The sequence below is a fragment of the Solea senegalensis genome, linkage group LG18 (genome assembly GCF_019176455.1).
Source record: "Solea senegalensis isolate Sse05_10M linkage group LG18, IFAPA_SoseM_1, whole genome shotgun sequence".
Taxonomy (NCBI): Eukaryota; Metazoa; Chordata; class Actinopteri; order Pleuronectiformes; family Soleidae; genus Solea; species Solea senegalensis.
Genome location: NC_058041.1, coordinates 11,436,352 through 11,454,093, shown reverse-complemented (window position 1 = coordinate 11,454,093; position 17,742 = coordinate 11,436,352). Strand labels below are relative to the sequence as shown.

Sequence of the window (17,742 nt, the reverse complement as noted above, 5' to 3'; positions counted from 1 at the left end):
TCCTGATTTCTGGCCACACATGGATTGTGTGAGAGCCAACTTTCACCCAAAGATGTGTCCAGAATAGTGCCTTTTCATCACTGACCAGGAGGTTACAGATTTATGTGCAAATATATTCAATTATTCTTTTTTCACCCAAAGGGGATTTTATTTTTTATTTTTTACAACATCTGCAGACAACAACAAAGAATAAGAAAGAATTGTGCACCTGCTCTGACAAATGAATGCTGCACCTGCCTTAAATATAAAAAACTGAGATTAACATGTAATAAAAACCTGATAAAACACTTAAAACAACAAGGCCTCAAAAACCATGTCGTATATGTTGGAAGTTTGACACAGTTGATGTATCAGCTGTATTTAAGATTCCACAGTCCTATAGAATGGAATAGAATAGAATAGAATAGAATTGTATTTAAATATGGACAATACAGTTATCATAGTTCCAATACAAATAATGCTATACTGGTGTGCCATACACATAGAGAGTGTTTAGCTCTCATCCCTAGTTGGGCTTGTACATGAACAGTATAATAACGTTAAAACTACACTTTTAAACACAGAACTACATGCCACAATAACACATTAAAATGTAAATGCATATACATATACATAGTAACTACAGGATAAACTACATTACACACAATAAGAACTGTCAAATGATAAATATAAAACATAATCAGTATAAAGTATGATTTTTAAAAATCCTGCTAAAACTACACTAAAACACAATTTATAAGTTAAATAAACCTAATATACATAAGCCAGTATGACGCACTTTGTCTGCTTTTGTGTCCACATGTTCGTATAGTAATCAGATCACAATCGTCTTATTGCATATGTAACCTGCTGTGTCTAAGCACCGTGCGTTATTATGACAGTGATATGTGACAGTAACAAGACTCGTTGTTTCATTGCATGACACCACCTGCTGCCTCTGTGGCTCTGCAGGCTCCTCTCTGTTCAGAACTGATTTGAAAAGCCTTTATCACAATGGTAAGCATTCAATTTGATGTTGCGCCTGTGGCACTTCCTGCCTAATAACATTACACTGAAGTCAATGAGCTCCGGTGCAGGTGAAGCGCACAGTGCATGTTGCCTTCCTGTTGCGCACACACAGGTGGAGCAGGGGCGTTAAATACAGCAGATTGGTGACGTGGTGCATCAGTAAATAATGCTTAAAAAACACACTAGTACCCTTAATGAAATTCTTATTTTATTACAGCTTTAATAGTGTACTGTGCCTTGCAGCATTAATGCGTAAAATATGCTTCACGTTTGTGCCAATTTAGCTTAAAGCTCCGCCTTTATGTGTGAAGCTCTGAACCATTTATTCAATTTACTGACCAGTGATTGCGCCCAAAGCGCACGTGCCTTAAAGACAGTTTCCTCTTTAATGTAATTGGATGATAAATGTGTCTGTGTGTGTGTGTGTGTGTGTGTGTGTGTGTGTGTGTGCTGCTGCTGCTGCTGCTGAGCCCGGAGCCAAAACGCTTGCGCGGCCTTTCTCTTGAGTCTATTCTCGTCACAACCCCCCGAGGTTTCATCTCAAATCCCATTTGCTGTTTTACCTGCCCAATCGCAGAGACCGAGCGCGTTTTAACTTGGATGGCATCTTTTATCCTCATCATTAGTCTGCATCCATCCGGCGCGCGCATGACGCACTCATCTCTGCGTTCTCGCTGATCAGGAGCTGGACGCGGCGGCTTCGTGAGACTTTTAATCTCACCTCTCTCTGTCTCAGTTTTTTGCATAGAAGAGCTTTTTGTCAGCTGTTTTTTGTTGTTGTTGTTGTTGTTGTTTTTTGATGGTGATCCAAACCGGACAGTAAACGGTGATGGCGGAATCTGACACTCAAGAGACTCGCCAACCCGCAAAAGACTCGCCGTTCTCCATAAAGAACCTGCTGAACATCGAGGACAAACCCACGAAGCCGAAAAGCTTTCTGGGCTCGACCAAAGGAGTGTTTGAAGGCAGCATCTTCTCTCGCCTCGGTGACTTACCTTTCCCTCGGTTTGAGCTTCCCACGCAGAGGATTGGACTCTCGGGACAGTATTTGGAGAGAGCGTCCACCTGGTGGTACCCGTACACGCTTGGGGCTCATCTGAGAACCAGCGGTAAATAATATTATGTACTAGAACTCATGTGAATATTTTGAATTAAGATTCAAGAAGTTGAATACAAGAAACTGAAATTGGAATAATTAGTTGCTTAATTGCCCATAAACAGCGTATCATAAAAGAACATGCATATTCAGGAAAATATAGAACGAATTGTTTAGATTGTCAAATTTACTGTATCAACTGTCACTAAATACTGTAAAAAAAATCATCTTTTCTTGCAGGGTCTGAGAAGGCCAACCCGAGGGAGGCATCCCCGGCACCGGACAGGCGCTCCCCGGATCTCCACAAAAGTGACCAAGATGTCAAAGAAGAAAGCGCCGACGACGACATCACTCTGGATGAAAGTGACGCGGAGGAGCCAAAGAGAGAAGTGGACCATGGCGGCGACGACTGGAGGAAAAAGACGGACGATTTGGACCCGGAGAAGAAGCCCTGTCGGAAGAAAAAGACGCGCACGGTGTTCTCCAGGAGCCAGGTCTTCCAACTGGAGTCCACCTTCGACATCAAGCGCTACCTGAGCAGCTCGGAGCGCGCGGGCCTGGCCGCGTCCCTGCACCTGACCGAGACGCAGGTCAAGATCTGGTTCCAGAACCGCAGGAATAAGTGGAAACGGCAGCTGGCCGCGGAGCTGGAGGCGGCGAACCTGAGCCACGCGGCGGCGCAAAGGATTGTGCGCGTCCCGATACTTTACCACGAGCACGGAGCCGCAGAGTCGAGCGGGGGCCCCGCATCAAACTCACCGGGCAGCCAGTCACTGCTGCCGTTTCCACACCACATGTACTATTCCCACCCGGTGCCACTGCTGCGGCCTGTTTAACACTGACTCTGTCATGATGAGCTGTACATAGGTTTTTAAGTCAGTGAGCCTTCATGATAAAATACCATTTTGTATATTTTGTACATTCAACGGACCAAATGTTGGGTTATTATTATTATTGTTGTTATATTATTATTATTCACTCTTTATTCTGCTGCATTCCCTATTACACCACACCGTTTATTATTATTATTATTATTGTTATTATTTTAAAGGAAGTGAATGAATATATTTAAACATTTTCCGTTAAAAAATTGATTTGTTCACCCTCCTAATGTGTTCCACAGAGATTTGTGTCAGTGTTATAGCAAAAAAATGTGGAATTCAATATTTTGATATTTTTCAATATTGTGCAATATACTTCACGTCAGAATATTCCAGTATATATGTCACATATAGTTTTATTTTACAGAATAACCCCCTTTTTCTTTTAATGTAATAGTGAGGACAATCATTCGATCCTTGAGAAAACGGAAAAAAATACAGCAGATTTGTTTTTGGAGGACAGTGTTATTGTTTTCATATACAAAGACACAAAGATTTGATCTTTTTAAAGCCATGAAAGAGCCAAAACAGCCTTTATGTGTGTGTCTGACTGTGTGTGTGTGTTCTTTTCCCCCTCCTCTTATATTGTTATTGAAAATATGTACATTAAATTGTCTTATAAGCTCAGTAAAAAAAATCTGTTCCAAACCAGAACTATGTAAATACTTTATATGTCACAGTGATGTAAATGTTCATTTGAGAAATGTCGTAAAATAATCGTTGTGAGGATGGAGTGATTTTATTTTTCAAATATTTGAGACGAAGCAGTGACACACGGTGAGTTTGTTTTTCTTATATGGATCACATAATAAATCATCATAGTGGAGTCGTTTTAAAATGCGATGGTCGTATATAATTTTAGATCTGATAAAAAGATATTTTTTCTCCCAGTTCAGTCCTATTTCATCTGAAGAGCCATTATTTGTTATTTCCAACAGTAAGATAGTGATGATGGTATTATTATAATTATTATGAATAATTTGTTTAAATTAAAAGACAAATTCAATCAGTTAAAAAGAAAAATATTATTTAATTTTAATCACATTTATTTTTAATGGGTTTTTTTCTACTTGTGTGTGTCTGAGATGAGGACTACTGCATGACGAGCTGGTCCATCTTTTTTACAATTTTATTATTTATTAGAACTCTGTAGGCAAAGTAACGATAAAAATTACACTCAAAATAAATTTAGATACATTTTAATTATACAACAGCTTAATAAAGACAGCATGGGTATACTAACAGCTACCATGGCAAGCTACTGTGGGCGAAATAGATTAAGTATTTTTATTGTGTGTTTTTTTTACATAGCAACGTTTAACTCAACCAGTAACTCGTAACTCAAGCGTTGGCGCGTGCGTGCGCGTGTGTGTGCGCGCGTGTGTCATCCGTCACGTGATCTCAGCTGAGACAACGGAAAGAACGTTGGGCTCCAATCACATCGCAGGCGGGAATTCGAATATTCGTTTCGACCAATCAGCGCCCTTCCCTACAGATCAGCAAAGCAACGCTTCTCCTCAGAGTGGTGTTAGCTTCACGTAGCCACGCTTTGCTCTTTGACTTTGTCTATCTTGTGTTTGGAAATATTATCGTAAAACAGGCACAATAATAACACTACGGCGTGCGTAAAAACCGAATACACTTCCTCTGATTCACACCCTAACTAAGCGGTAAGTAAAACGAAATTGCGACGACCACAGCTTATCTTATAGTCCGCGTTGTCCTCACTGCTAGCAAACACGACCGGTAGCATTAGGAGTGGGCTCCGTGTAGTTGCTGGATGGCATTTTCTCTCTCGTTCGTTTAAAGAATTACGAGCTTATTTCAGAGAATAAACGGCAACATTATACGACATCTAGCACGTGCGACTGAAACATTTGATGTGGTATAGATGTTATAAGCGAAATGCTGTGTGTTTGTGTGTCGTGTTAGCTTCATTCGCAGCCACTAACACTGGACATGGCTAACAACAAGCGGTAAAGCTATTCATGCTCAAGCTAGCTAGTTGTTTACGCGTGGTGTTGACAGCAGCATTGAACATACCAATGTACATTCACCCATGGCATTAACACAGAATTCATATGGCGATATTGATTCGTGTTTGTTTATGTGTATGTTTTCTCATCTGTTACTGCCTGCTTATCTGAAAAAACTGTAATAAATGGTTTTGAATTGACTGTGTTGGGTTTTTTGTGAAATGTTGTATTTAATATTGTAAATAACAGTGTTTGCACAGTGTCTTTATGATTTAGTAGATATATGTATTCAGTGTGTGTTTGTGTACATAGAGGTGATATATGTGCACAAACCCTGTAAATTGTCCTTTAGTCTTATAATTTGAAGTTCTGCTCTCCTGCAGATGACGGGCTCAAATGAGTACAAGCTGCACCAGGGACCAGAGGACAGCATCTCTGCTGTCAAGTTCAGCTCCAGTACAACTCAGTTCCTGCTGGTCTCCTCGTGGGACTGCACTGTCCGTCTCTATGATGTGGGAAGCAACACCATGCGGATGAAGTACCAGCACACAGCTCCAGTTCTTGACTGTGCTTTTTATGTATGTCACAGGCTTTTGTTTACTACTGACTTCTCAGAGCCTATAGGTTTGCTAAACAGCTCAACAATTGATGGCTTTCAAATTAAGATTTTAGCTAGGAAATTGCAATGGCTACTTTAATCATTCAATTTTTAAATTGCACTTTATAAATGTTAGAAACATATTTGGGTTCCTACACTTGCATTAGAATCGATGAGTTAATATTTCAGTGGTATCTCATGGTAACGACCCATCTTGTTTATAATATTATGCAGTGTAATAGTAAATTTGAATTTGAAGCTTGACTTAAAAGGTTATATCGCAAATCAAGTTGCAATATATGTCAGAAATATCACACTTGGGTAATTTATCCTAATTGTTCAGCCCTGTTAATGTGCTCACTTTTCTTGCAGGACCCAACACATTCCTGGAGTGGAGGATTAGATGCACAATTAAAAACTCATGACCTAAACACAGACCAAGGTGTGATGCAGCGGTTTCTATAAAAGCTGTGGAGCATTACCAAGCATGTGAATAACTGGGAGTTTCATGTGCTAAACATTTTAAAGGTACAATCTACTGATCTGTTTCAATATTTTTATTTTAACAGATACAATTGTTGGAACACATGATGCTCCTATTCGCTGTGTGGAGTACTGTCCTGAGGTTAATGTCATGGTCACGGGAAGCTGGGACAGATCAGTTCGGCTGTGGGACCCAAGGACGCCCTGCAATGCTGGTACCTTTACTCAGCCTGAAAAGGTAGAGCTGAAGACTCATGTTTATCTCTAATTCTTTTTCTAATGTTCATTTCAATAATATTAAAATTACATTCTATCTATCTATGTATGGTAAACAAGTTAATGTAGATATTTGAGTCAGTCACAGTATGGTTTGAAATTGCCCACTGCTTTTCTGCTTTATTGGCCTCAAATTGTTTAAAAAATACAATGACATCTCATAGCCGGTTTCCTCTTTTTTGATTTCCTGTGATTTTCATGTTTTGTATTTATATAGGAAACAAGGTATTTGGAAAGCACATAACATCATTAAAAACTCATTCAAAAGAATAAGCAGGAATAAGGTTCCTGTTCGAAAAGTACAAAAATACATTATGATTTGGGGTACATTTGGGGTACTGCTCCTTTTTTCACAAAGTACTACTTCATGTTACAACTTAATAATAAAGGTACTTAAATGTGTGATGTAGTAATAATAATAATAATAATGTGTAATTGTGAAAATCTTTAAACTATTGTCTAGATAATGTGATAGTAACTTTCTCCATGCAAAAGGTGTATACGTTGTCGGTGGCTGGAGACAGACTAATTGTTGGCACAGCTGGAAGAAGAGTCTTGGTGTGGGATTTGAGGAACATGGGCTACGTACAGCAAAGGAGAGAGTCCAGTCTCAAGTATCAGACTCGCTGCATTAGAGCTTTCCCCAACAAACAGGTACACATTGAAATACAAAATACAAATCAACCTATTTATCAATTAATGCTTGCACAGCTCAAATGAAACACACAGTTTCAACCTGTCTGGAAATTTGCTTCTAATAGAGTTGTCATGTTACATAAACAGTTTCCTGTGTTAATGTGAAGAAGTTGGATGGTAACTGTATATTTTTTCTCTTGGCTTCAGGGCTACGTCTTGAGTTCAATCGAGGGACGTGTCGCTGTGGAGTACCTGGACCCAAGTCAGGAGGTTCAGAAGAAGAAGTACGCCTTCAAATGCCACAGACTGAAAGAGGAAGGAATCGAGCACGTTTACCCTGTTAATGCAATCTCGTTTCACAGCATACATAACACCTTTGCCACAGGTATGACACAGGCTCATTGGCTCTTGGTAAAATCGTTGACATATTTCTTTCTAAATTCCCCAAAACTCTTCACCTGTTAACTGAAGCTGCCAGGGTTGCAGGTGGAACAGTGATATTATAGATCAATATCTCAGCTGTAACACAGTCACAAGTCTTTTGAGGTTGACCTTGAGCTTCCCCTTCTACCAGGTGGCTCTGATGGCTTTGTGAACATCTGGGACCCATTCAACAAGAAGCGTCTGTGTCAGTTCCACCGCTACCCGACCAGCATCGCGTCACTTGCCTTCAGCAACGATGGTACCATGCTCGCCATCGCCTCGTCCTACATACAAGAAAAAGGTGACATCAGCCACCCGGAGGACGCAATCTTCATCCGCCAAGTCACAGACGCCGAGACCAAGCCCAAGTGAGTCTTCCTCACCCCTGTGGTCTGCAGCGCTGCGTATTATATAGCACCTCGCTACTCGCTGAATCTGTGAGCAGCTGCGTTTAAAAGAAGCAAGTCCAGCTGCAGCTTATGCTGATCCATATCTGTCTGTCCACTTTTCAATATCCGACAGTTGAAAGATGCACAGATGAGAACTTGGAAATGAGTCTGTATCTGTGCTGACACTCTGACACTCGGTTTATTGACAAGAAGAAACTGGCTATATAATGTAATGTATTGTTTGTGAATCTAAACTAAGTAAATGTTTAAACTTGAACCCTTAAGTGGTAACATTTAAGGCTGGTGTTGTCTACCTTTTTATAATGAGTTCATATTTTGGTTCTTTGGCAGGAGCAAATAAAATAGTTGTAATACTGAAGTATATCACATTGATTTAATTTAGTCTCAAAAAGGCAGGTGATGGTTTTTTTTTTTATTAAATGCCCCTGAGTTCCTACAACTCAGGATGACAACTTATTTTATCCCAACAATGGGACTGATACAAATCTGTGAGGAGGCACCCTTTTTTTTATCTTTGCTGATAAATAACTAAAATGAACTAACTGTCCAATAGAGCCAACACACTTGAGAAAATTACCATTGTTTCCCTCAGTGGGAGTTAGAAGGGAATAACTGACAAAATTATGAATTTTGTCGTCATGTCTGTACAAAGTGCTCCCACCTTTAGGGCTGCAAGTAATGATTATTTTCACAGTTTTCTCGATTAATCGACTACCTGTTTGGTCCGTAAAATGCTGATTTGTGTTTACCAAACCAATTTTGTCCACAAACCAGAACTATTCAGTTTTTATGATTTCTTTGTTATATGGAGCAAATAAACCAGAGAAAAATTCACATTTAAGAAGCTGAAAAATCAAAAAGCTTGTTTTAATTATTGAAAAAAACTCAAACCGATTAAACGTTGTTGCAGCCCTGCCCACTTTTGTTTCATAAAATTTAGAGTGACTGACCTCCTTTTATTGTTCATGCAAGTGGGATCATTTTAGCTGATGGCTTGTCCAGTTCACGAAGGCTGTTGTCTCCACCTGCAAAAACACAAAATAAGTTGAGCTGCGTTTTCTTTTTCCACATCTTCTGTGGGTTGCTGTGGTCTTATTTTGTCCATATTTGTCATCTGGAGTTCAAGAATTGTTACAAAGACTTTTTCAATTGTGTTGAACTTTGGACAGAATTACACTTTTAAAGAAGTAGAACATCACTCAACAACATGCTTTGGTTCAGTGATTGCTCTCCAGCTGATAGAATCTTTTCTGTTTTTGTTTTTCAGATCAACCTAATTTTACCTTGGAATGGTTCCCTGTGTGTATAATGAAGCCTTTATCACATTTGGGTTATCTGCTGGCATCCAGTGTACATTTATATACATTAGTCTCCTGCCGTTTCTTACTACTTCGAAACATGTTTGTCTCTCTTTGCAAGTAATGTTTGTAAAACTCTTTCTTTCTTGGTTCTTTTTCAATATTTAATTGTTTCATATATGTTCTGTCAACTAAAGTATCCGCTTTATATAAACTTTTTTGACATCTATTGCAAGGGCGTTTTGATTTCCTGACGTTTTTTGCTCTTACGCTTGACTAACACTTTTATACGTGACACTGAACTGTTCTTGAATCAGTCTTTTATTGCTTTGAGTATAATAATAAAACAAAAATGGACCCAACAGCACTTGATCACGCACATGCTCAACTTTTGTCACTTTTACTACCTGTTAGAACAAACCTGAGAAGTTCCAGGAATGTTTCGGGGCAGATGAGGTTTTTCTCTTCATGATGTGTTGAGAGAAAGCGATGGTCCACTCCTCTTGCTTAGGGCTCCACTTGCCCCCAGACAGTGACCTGTGCTGATAGACATCAGAGGTCTGTGGCCTTTAACAGATCTTTGCTTTATTACTGGAGGAAATTTTGGGAGAAAACCACTAAACTGGGTGAAGTGGCTGCGTCTGGCGGACTGCGACGGGAAGTGAAACATTAAAATTAAATGATATTTTCGACATTTAACGTACTTTTTTTATGATACATTTTCATTTCGAACCCCCTGGTAAATTTCAGTTAATCAGGTTTGAAGCACAGTGCTAACGGTTTCCTTGCACTTTTGGTCTGTTTCTCATTTATTGATTCAAAATGCACCAAAAATAATAATTTATTTATCATTTTTGCCAAATTCTGTGATTTACAGGAAAGAAGGAAATGGGCATGTTTTTATCGGGTCATTCGATGTTGTTACAGCTGAATTTTATTTTAGTTGTTAGGCTGCTGACGGTCAGATGTATGGCAGACCTTTTTCCTGCCGTTTTTACTGTTGTATGAATGGGAACAATGATCACAGCACTGTCCTGCAAAAGCCTCAAGTGGCGTCTTTTCCCCTCAGTTCACATTTTCAATTGCAACTAATGTGATTTCTGAAGCCCTTCAGCCAATGCAGCAGAGAAGATAGAGATGTCAATTATTCTGTTTAAGAGCTCCAATTTTTTCTAATGGCTCTATCTGCCGCTGCGGTATCCTGGAAATGATTAGTTCGGTTTGGTTAAATGATGTAACTCATTCCCATGATTGCTGATAATGAGTCTGTCTTTGACGTTGGATTGTGACTGCAGCTTAATATGAAATGGCATTCATTTTGGTACATAATTACTGCTCATGAAACAGACGTGGAATGGCCCGGGGGTTGTTGTTGAGGCTACGGCGAATTACCTTTGCTTCCTGTCATCTTTGGCTTCCGCTAAATTGGAAAATTGAGTTCTTTGAGTGTGCATTAAAATCGTTATGGTTTCCTTGCTTGTAGTGGATAGTTGTTTTTAGAGGGGAAAAAGTACTTTAGCTGCCAATTTGTCAGGTGCAGTTGAGCAATTAATATTTGAGTGACCTCCGCAAAGCTTGCAATGTGTACTTATTATGTTCTGTACCACAAAGGATTTAATGAATGTCTGTAGTTAAACAATTTGCAGCAGATCCTGTACATCTGTTGCATTATCAGCAGCTTCCCTCACGTCAGTCTCCCGAGAGCTTCTTCCAGCTCCTTTTTGTTCCTTCAGCTAAGGCCCAGTTAACCACATGTGCGGTTGTGTGGCCAGGCTCTGGTTTCCAACCGCTGAAGTGTTGCAGACAGTTTGGCTCTACATGAAACCGTTACATGACAATTAAAATGGGTGATTGTGCTCCAACAGCCTGTCAGGTGCATTTAACCCGACCACAAATGGCTCTTATGTTCACTCAAGAGGGCACGGATGACCTTCAACCAGACACCTTATCTCTCAAGACCGGTTTCTAATATTATATGGAGCTGATAATACCGTCCATGTGCTGAGAAATGAGGAAATCACATGATGCATCAGGAAAACATTGACACCGTTTTTTCTTTCTGTCTTGTTTCATATTATTGACACCGTTCTGTGTTGTGGGTTTGTCTTCAGTTTCACTGCAACATACTGACTGGAGATGAAGACAGCCACACTATGTGTAAATATGTTCATAATTGTTTCAGTTATATTCTTAATGAGCGTTAAACACCTTTATTTTATTATTCCTCGCCAGAAATGAGGAATATCATGGGATGCAGCTGTTAACGATGGTGTTAATAATCAATTCCTGTGGCAGTTGAGCAGCTCTTTGTGACATTGATCTCAGTCTCAGATTTTTTCTCCTTATTTTGTGTAACCTTAGGAAGACACAACAGATTTATTATAATTTTTACATTAAAAACACATTTTTACTATATAATCCATCAGTAACTTGGGTAGTTTGACATTTTGGGATGTGCACTTGTTATGCTTCCTGCAGAGTTTAAAGGACATTTAGTCTTGGAAGCAGTAACATCCTCATTTATATGTTGTTTTTTATACTAGAGCTGCTGTTCTGATCAAACAATTGGCCAACTGACAGAATATCAGTGCACAAATATTATGATGCCAGAAACCAAAACTGTCTGTGTCCAACGTCTTAAGGAAGACACAAAACATTAAACCCATCATTTAATAACTGATCACTTTCTCACTTTATAAAAACTCTACACATGTGCAAAGTTTTGGTTAAATAGAAATAGATATAGTCCTCCTGGATAAAACAAAGCTACATAGAGAAGCTTTACCATTGTGGCTATTTTAATTTCAAACCTGGCAACCCAAAGCTTCTGATATGTTTGCTACTAAAGCCATTAAAACAGTCAATATTACATATTAGAAGCATCAGAGAATACATTTTGGGGAATTAGTGTGAAGTGAGTCATGTCATGAAGATTTAAAAGGTTTATAACCAAGTATTTGTGGATGATATGTTAACTATCAGACAGTTTGAACATGGTGCATCAGAGCGTGTCAGAATAAAGATCCTGGACCTGTCAGTGTCCTGTTGCCAGTCCACCCCGGCAGGGAGGGTGAAACCTGAGCCTTTCAGTTGGATGTGGCTGTCCTGCCACTGCACCTCACTCCAAGCTGCCCCCCGCTGCCCCGGGGAGGCTTTTAAAGAGCTGTGGTGGGCAAAACAGCGTCTCCTTGAGAGCATTGTAGTTACATTAGAGCCTAATTAGACGGTGAAGCTCAAGGCCATGTAACCGACTGCTAGGTTTCACACTCGCAGTCATCCATCTCTCTGTTGGTCGGGCAGGCAGGCAGCACTGGGGCGGACTAGTGAGTGGGACTCACCTGGGAGCTGGGTTATAGTAAATCAAAAATCTCTCGGCGTGACAGCAGGGTCAGAGATTTTGGGGCTTCAGGTTCTATGTTTTTTTGTCGCATATTACCGTATTCATTTATAATGAATCACAAGGCCTTGGTGTTTTTACGATCACGCCTCTAAAACTATTTACCAGACGTGTTTTTGAGGCTGTAAATTACAATGTGTGATGTGCTGAAATATACACAATATATATATATATATATATAGATATACTGTGTATGTGGGTATATATATATATATATATATTTCAATTCACTGCTTTGTTCCAGAGTACAAATATTTTATTGGTTGGATTCTGTTTCATTGACTTCCAGTACAAGTTTCCCCTTTAACTGAAATATGGTGAAAACTATTTGATAGATTGTTGCTATCCATTAAAATCTAGTATTATTTTTGGTCCTCAAGGAACACATTAGAAACATGGCTGACCGATAAAGCTGCAGTATGAAACTTTTGGTGAATTTGTATTGGTTATTGTCATCATCGTTTCATGAAGAGTAACTGATGTTTGCTGCATCCTTCATCTTAATGTCACCCACTGTACGATGTATGATCAGTAATGTGATTGTCTTTGTTTAGATACAGATATTGTAGGTTGTTGTTTTTACCGAGTTGCCTTTTCACGGCTCTGGGTTACGCCCCTTCCGTAAAAAGCAGTGGTATGGTGTGTAAATGTTTTGGCTTTTATTTTGAAGGTATGATCGGATGTGGTTGCCTTGTGACGCAATGAACCATTCAAATGACAAAAGCTCCGTGTTGATAGCATAGTTCTGCTATTAAATGTGGTATTCTGGCACTTTTACAAGTTGTCTCAGTGTGTACGATAATATTTGTCAAAATACGATCATTTTAAAGTCACAGTATGATAATTCTGTATTTTCCATCTGGCAACACTGACCAACACTATTAGACCTGACTGAGGAAGCGTTTGTGTGTATACACTGGCAGTGCAGGGGCGGGTGGCGTCGAGATGTATTTATTAGAATTGTAGAATTACCGAACGTATTTTCCGTTCATGTATTTGTAGGTGACATGCAGATGCATCTGCATTTACTTACCTGTGCTTACAAGTGTTCAGTCACTATCTGATTGCAATCTGATTACAGAAATCGCATTTTAATGCCGGGGCCTGTTGGGGCCAACTCTCTTTACTCGAGCAATGTAGCTGTTGCTTCTGTCTGTACAGATATAAATAAAACAGCACCTTCTCTCATAGGCTTAATCTGCATCATTTGAACTCATTGGACAGTGGTTTAACTCGAACAGATGTGCTCACGTTTAAAAGTTATTGAAGCAGCTCTGGAAGTCAGGTAACAAGATGCTGCGGTAAACTAACACCTCAAGAAGCAAACGATGGAAATCGGTGCTGAAGAAAGGGAAAGAAGAGCAGCAGTCATGTCGCCTGTCAAACTGATGAATGTGTGTGTGTTTTTAAGGGGATGAGGGCAGTCGGTGCATCTGGGGTCGTGTTTGAAAATGTATGGCCTGCGGGGTCACCAGAGCGACAGAGTAATGAGCTCTTGTTTGTGGTATTTGTTTGCTCGGACGGTAAAATGGCTCAGTTGTAAATAAGTGCAGTGTTGTAGGTGTGCAGCGTGGATGGATTTAAATCAAAACACATTAAACCATTGTGAAATGAGTTCACACAATGCCGATAAAGCCTGTCAGCGCCGCACGGCTCTCTGCGTTCCGTGCTCCGACGTTCCCACGCTACAGTAAAGCGAGACGCTTGCACGCCGGTTGGAGTAAGACTGAAAACACAAAAGAAGTGAGTTCTGCTCCAAAGGAAAAAAATCCATTTGTTGAGCAGTTTCAGTGCTGCAGCTTTAAGGTGTTGCCTGCAGAGCTGAGAGATAATATTTAAGAGTCCCTACAGATGAAGGACACTCTTCCATGTATTGGGTGTCATTTTTGTTTCATGACTGGGTTGTCAAGTTCCTCCAGGGGTGAAAACCACAAGCACTTAAACATAACTGATCCTTGTCCTATAGAGAGCCACCTGTCAGTCTCTGTGAGAACTGAATCCAGGTCTGTGGATCACGCCGCATATTCCACTTGAAGACATGGAACCTGTTGCATTGTCGTGGTGATTTGCGGTGAGCTTTTGACTGACAGGCAGCTTTCTTGAAAAAAAAGAGAAAGAAACGGTGAGGGCAGATCCCAAGGGGAACTTTGTAAAACAGTAACTTGTTATCCCCGTTTAAACTGAAATCAGATTGCAGGCCTTTTGAGGGCAGCCTCTTTGTGCGCTGCCTGTGTCTATGAAACCCTCTGTGCTGCGTAATGGGCTCATGGCCACGGGGCAAGGGTTACAGTTTGTCCTTCCTGCAATTAGCATTCACGGTTAGCTTAGCAGAACTAATGCACCCACATCTTTGAGGCTCATGTTCCCTGTGTGCCTCTGAGTGACTGCGGGCGAGATTTAACTGACTCCTTGTATCCATTTCAACCTGCTTTATTAGATATTATTGGCAAAATCCCCCTGAAAGAATATCATTTCACGCCAACTATTATCTGCCTATTAAGTGTTGGTGTCACACTGTTGTTCTTAGGAGAAACAGAGGTGAAGGCCTTGAGGTCTATGGACACAATCGGAACCATCAGATCTCCTGCAACGCTCATTTTCACATCACAGATCTGGTCCAGTGTCACTTAATTTAGTCCTTATTTACACAGCAAAGTGATGCAGCCATTGTTGTGTCTTTACTTCTTCATCCCCCTGTGACATGTAGGTCAAGACACTGTGATCTCATGGCAGTTTTCAGCGCACGGGAACATTTACACCGCAGCTATTGTGGACGCAGTTGTGGGCCGTGTGGATCTCATGGGTCTTATGTGACACGTCTGCTACAATGACGCCGCTCGGAGCCATTTTCTGCTGTCGGTTTTTCTTTTTGCGCTGTGTAATATAACATAGTTTATGTAGTTTATGTAGGTTAACTGCGAGCATTGTCTGAGGACTATAGCGAATGTGTCGGCTGTAATGAGGACTGTGGGACTTTCAGGGAGCGAGTGAAGTGAGATGACGGCATACAGAACTGCACAAACCATAACGTGAATTTAACAAAGTACACAAATGCTCGCACTCTGATTTAAAAAAAAAATAAAAAAATGCACAAATACAAAATGACAAAACTCAAGTAAGTAAGAAATCATTAAAACGCACAAATGCAGGGAAAAATCTATGTTATTGAATATTAAACATGTTTGTTGTTTCCTAAGTGCATCCTGTCTGAGTGATTAGTGGCTGCAGTGCATTATAGAGTCGAATCAATGACACAAAATGGGAGGTGCTTTCACAAGAACTTTTTGATTATTGGACATTATTAACTTTCCTGAATTCGGTGAAGTGAAAACAACGCGTTTTCCCATTGATTCAAATGCAGATTAAGCTAACAAATGTGAACGCAGGGATCAATGCATTCATCCCAGTTATGTTTCTGTGCGTGGACCAGCGAGGCATTGGGGAGTCTGGCCCTAATTCATCATCATCCACACATTATATTATTACTGATGGCTTTTGCCTCTGGCAATTCCATTTGTTTGTTCAGATTTGTGACAGGCAGCAGCAGCAGCAGCAGCAGCAGCAGCAGCAGGGTGGAGGTTTGTTCTGCAGCCATGCCAGCAGCGTCTCTCACACACACTCTATTATTTATCTATTGATCATCACACCTCTCAATAATCTGCCGCCTGACACGTTTGACAACATTATGTGATATGGGTCAGAGGATAATGCTAATGAAACTGACTGATAGATGTTAGTATCCGCAGCATTAACCTTGCTCATAGTTGTCACAGGCAGCACATTTACTCAGATGTACATGTAACTGCAGCCCTGCAGAGGCCTGCTGGGATTTCCATGAAAATGAAAATGAAAATAAAGAGCCTGACGTTCAGTGAGGAGCTGCAGTAACGTGTGTGAGAACAAGTCTTTGGTTTTGAGAAGAAAACTAGAAAAAAGAACTGCATTTAAAGTTCTGTTGTGTAACATTTAGGATGATTTATTAACAGAAATTGAATATACGACCTAAACCAGTGGTCAGCAATTGGTGGCCTGTGGGCCAAAACTGGCCCGCCAGCATCAGTATTTGGCCCGACATCAAATTATTTGCTTAGGATGTATTATTATTATTATTATTATCTTCACAAAAAATGATATTTATATTATATTTATATTTAGACATACAGTTTACTTTCTTACTTACTAATTTCATATCGAGTTCAGAGCTTTTATTCTGAAAAACTAGAATCGACAGTTAACCTAAACTAAATAGAAATATAAAAATAAAAACCCTGCTGTTGTCCGTATAATAACTACTTGCATATGTTAGGCTTAAAGAAGAAGCTGTAATTCTTACAATTTAATGATGCACGATAAATAATTAATATTACAAATCTAATACGCATTCGTCTCGGGTTTTTGTTTCTGACTGAAGACGTTTGAAGGCACTTTGTGTGATGGAGACACGATGTTTTGGCCCAAATATTCAATGGCTATTTGGTTTTCAAACAACAGCAGGACAAACCTTATTTTTGTGTTCAGCCAAGGTTCCTTGCTTTACGGAGGCTTACAACAAAAATGAGGAGGAAATACATCCTTTCTGGTGTGTGCAGGCCACCGTAGTTCTCTGTCATGTTTATCAAAGGGAGGGGTGAGTGGTGGAGTCCTCCTTTTGTTACAATCTGCAGTCTCACCATTAGATGTCACTAAATCTTACATCCTTTAAAATAAAATAATATTTGAATATGAAGCAACAACTAAACAGATGTGGACGGTGTGTTTTTGTGTGTCTGTGCACACCTCATCACTTTCAGTAAGGATGAGCTTCTAAACTTTAGGCAGCTCACTGTGGACATTTTTTCTATATTTGTATAATTTGTTTATGATTTATTTCCCCCCTATTTCTCACTTTTTACACAACGTAATTCCTCCTATGTGTCTACGTACTTTACGTGATTCTGATTCTGAAATGTCCTGAAAAATGTCGGCGGATTGTAACCCTGGCTTCCAACTTCATGCTCGTGCATCTGATTATTTACTGTGAAATTTCACTTATAGGAGAGGAGAAGACAAACAGATTGTTTTGTGCTAATAAAATGACGGATAGTACTGTTTGAGGGAAGAAAACGCTAATTAATTTCATCGCTTTATTTTATCCAAAGAGGAAATAACAAGTGTAACAAGTGAACATGTTTTCCATGTCTGTTTTTTTTTTATGGAGTCAAGGTAGAAATCACATCCTGTGTGAACACTGTGAGTGAAGTCATAGGAGCAGGTGGGATGT

The 17,742-nt window shown here is 39.9% G+C and overlaps 2 protein-coding genes across 2 annotated transcripts; both read left to right on the top strand.

The window, feature by feature from the left end:
* Nucleotides 1–1,559: 1,559 nt before the first annotated feature.
* Nucleotides 1,560–3,823, top strand: hmx3b (H6 family homeobox 3b). Its single transcript, XM_044014242.1, has 2 exons — nt 1,560–2,117; nt 2,345–3,823. The coding sequence occupies exons 1-2, from the start codon at nt 1,838–1,840 to the stop codon at nt 2,938–2,940; spliced, it is 876 nt and encodes a 291-aa protein (XP_043870177.1). The 5' UTR covers nt 1,560–1,837; the 3' UTR covers nt 2,941–3,823.
* A 557-nt stretch (nt 3,824–4,380) lies between these two features.
* On the top strand, nt 4,381–9,452 carry bub3 (BUB3 mitotic checkpoint protein). Its single transcript, XM_044014706.1, has 8 exons — nt 4,381–4,655; nt 5,345–5,539; nt 5,932–6,001; nt 6,129–6,280; nt 6,814–6,972; nt 7,162–7,339; nt 7,529–7,745; nt 9,055–9,452. The coding sequence occupies exons 2-8, from the start codon at nt 5,345–5,347 to the stop codon at nt 9,062–9,064; spliced, it is 981 nt and encodes a 326-aa protein (XP_043870641.1). The 5' UTR covers nt 4,381–4,655; the 3' UTR covers nt 9,065–9,452.
* The last annotated feature ends 8,290 nt before the right edge of the window (nt 9,453–17,742 follow it).

What these genes read in the sequence shown, in the direction of transcription:
- hmx3b (XM_044014242.1), top strand. Translation starts at nt 1,838, where the DNA reads ATGGCGGAATCTGACACTCAAGAGACTCGCCAACCCGCAAAAGACTCG. An exon ending in GGCTCATCTGAGAACCAGCG is followed by an intron (nt 2,118 to 2,344) that starts GTAAATAATATT and finishes CTTTTCTTGCAG; the next exon opens with GGTCTGAGAAGGCCAACCCG.
- bub3 (XM_044014706.1), top strand. Translation starts at nt 5,345, where the DNA reads ATGACGGGCTCAAATGAGTACAAGCTGCACCAGGGACCAGAGGACAGC. An exon ending in TGACCTAAACACAGACCAAG is followed by an intron (nt 6,002 to 6,128) that starts GTGTGATGCAGC and finishes TTATTTTAACAG; the next exon opens with ATACAATTGTTGGAACACAT. An exon ending in CCTTTACTCAGCCTGAAAAG is followed by an intron (nt 6,281 to 6,813) that starts GTAGAGCTGAAG and finishes TCCATGCAAAAG; the next exon opens with GTGTATACGTTGTCGGTGGC.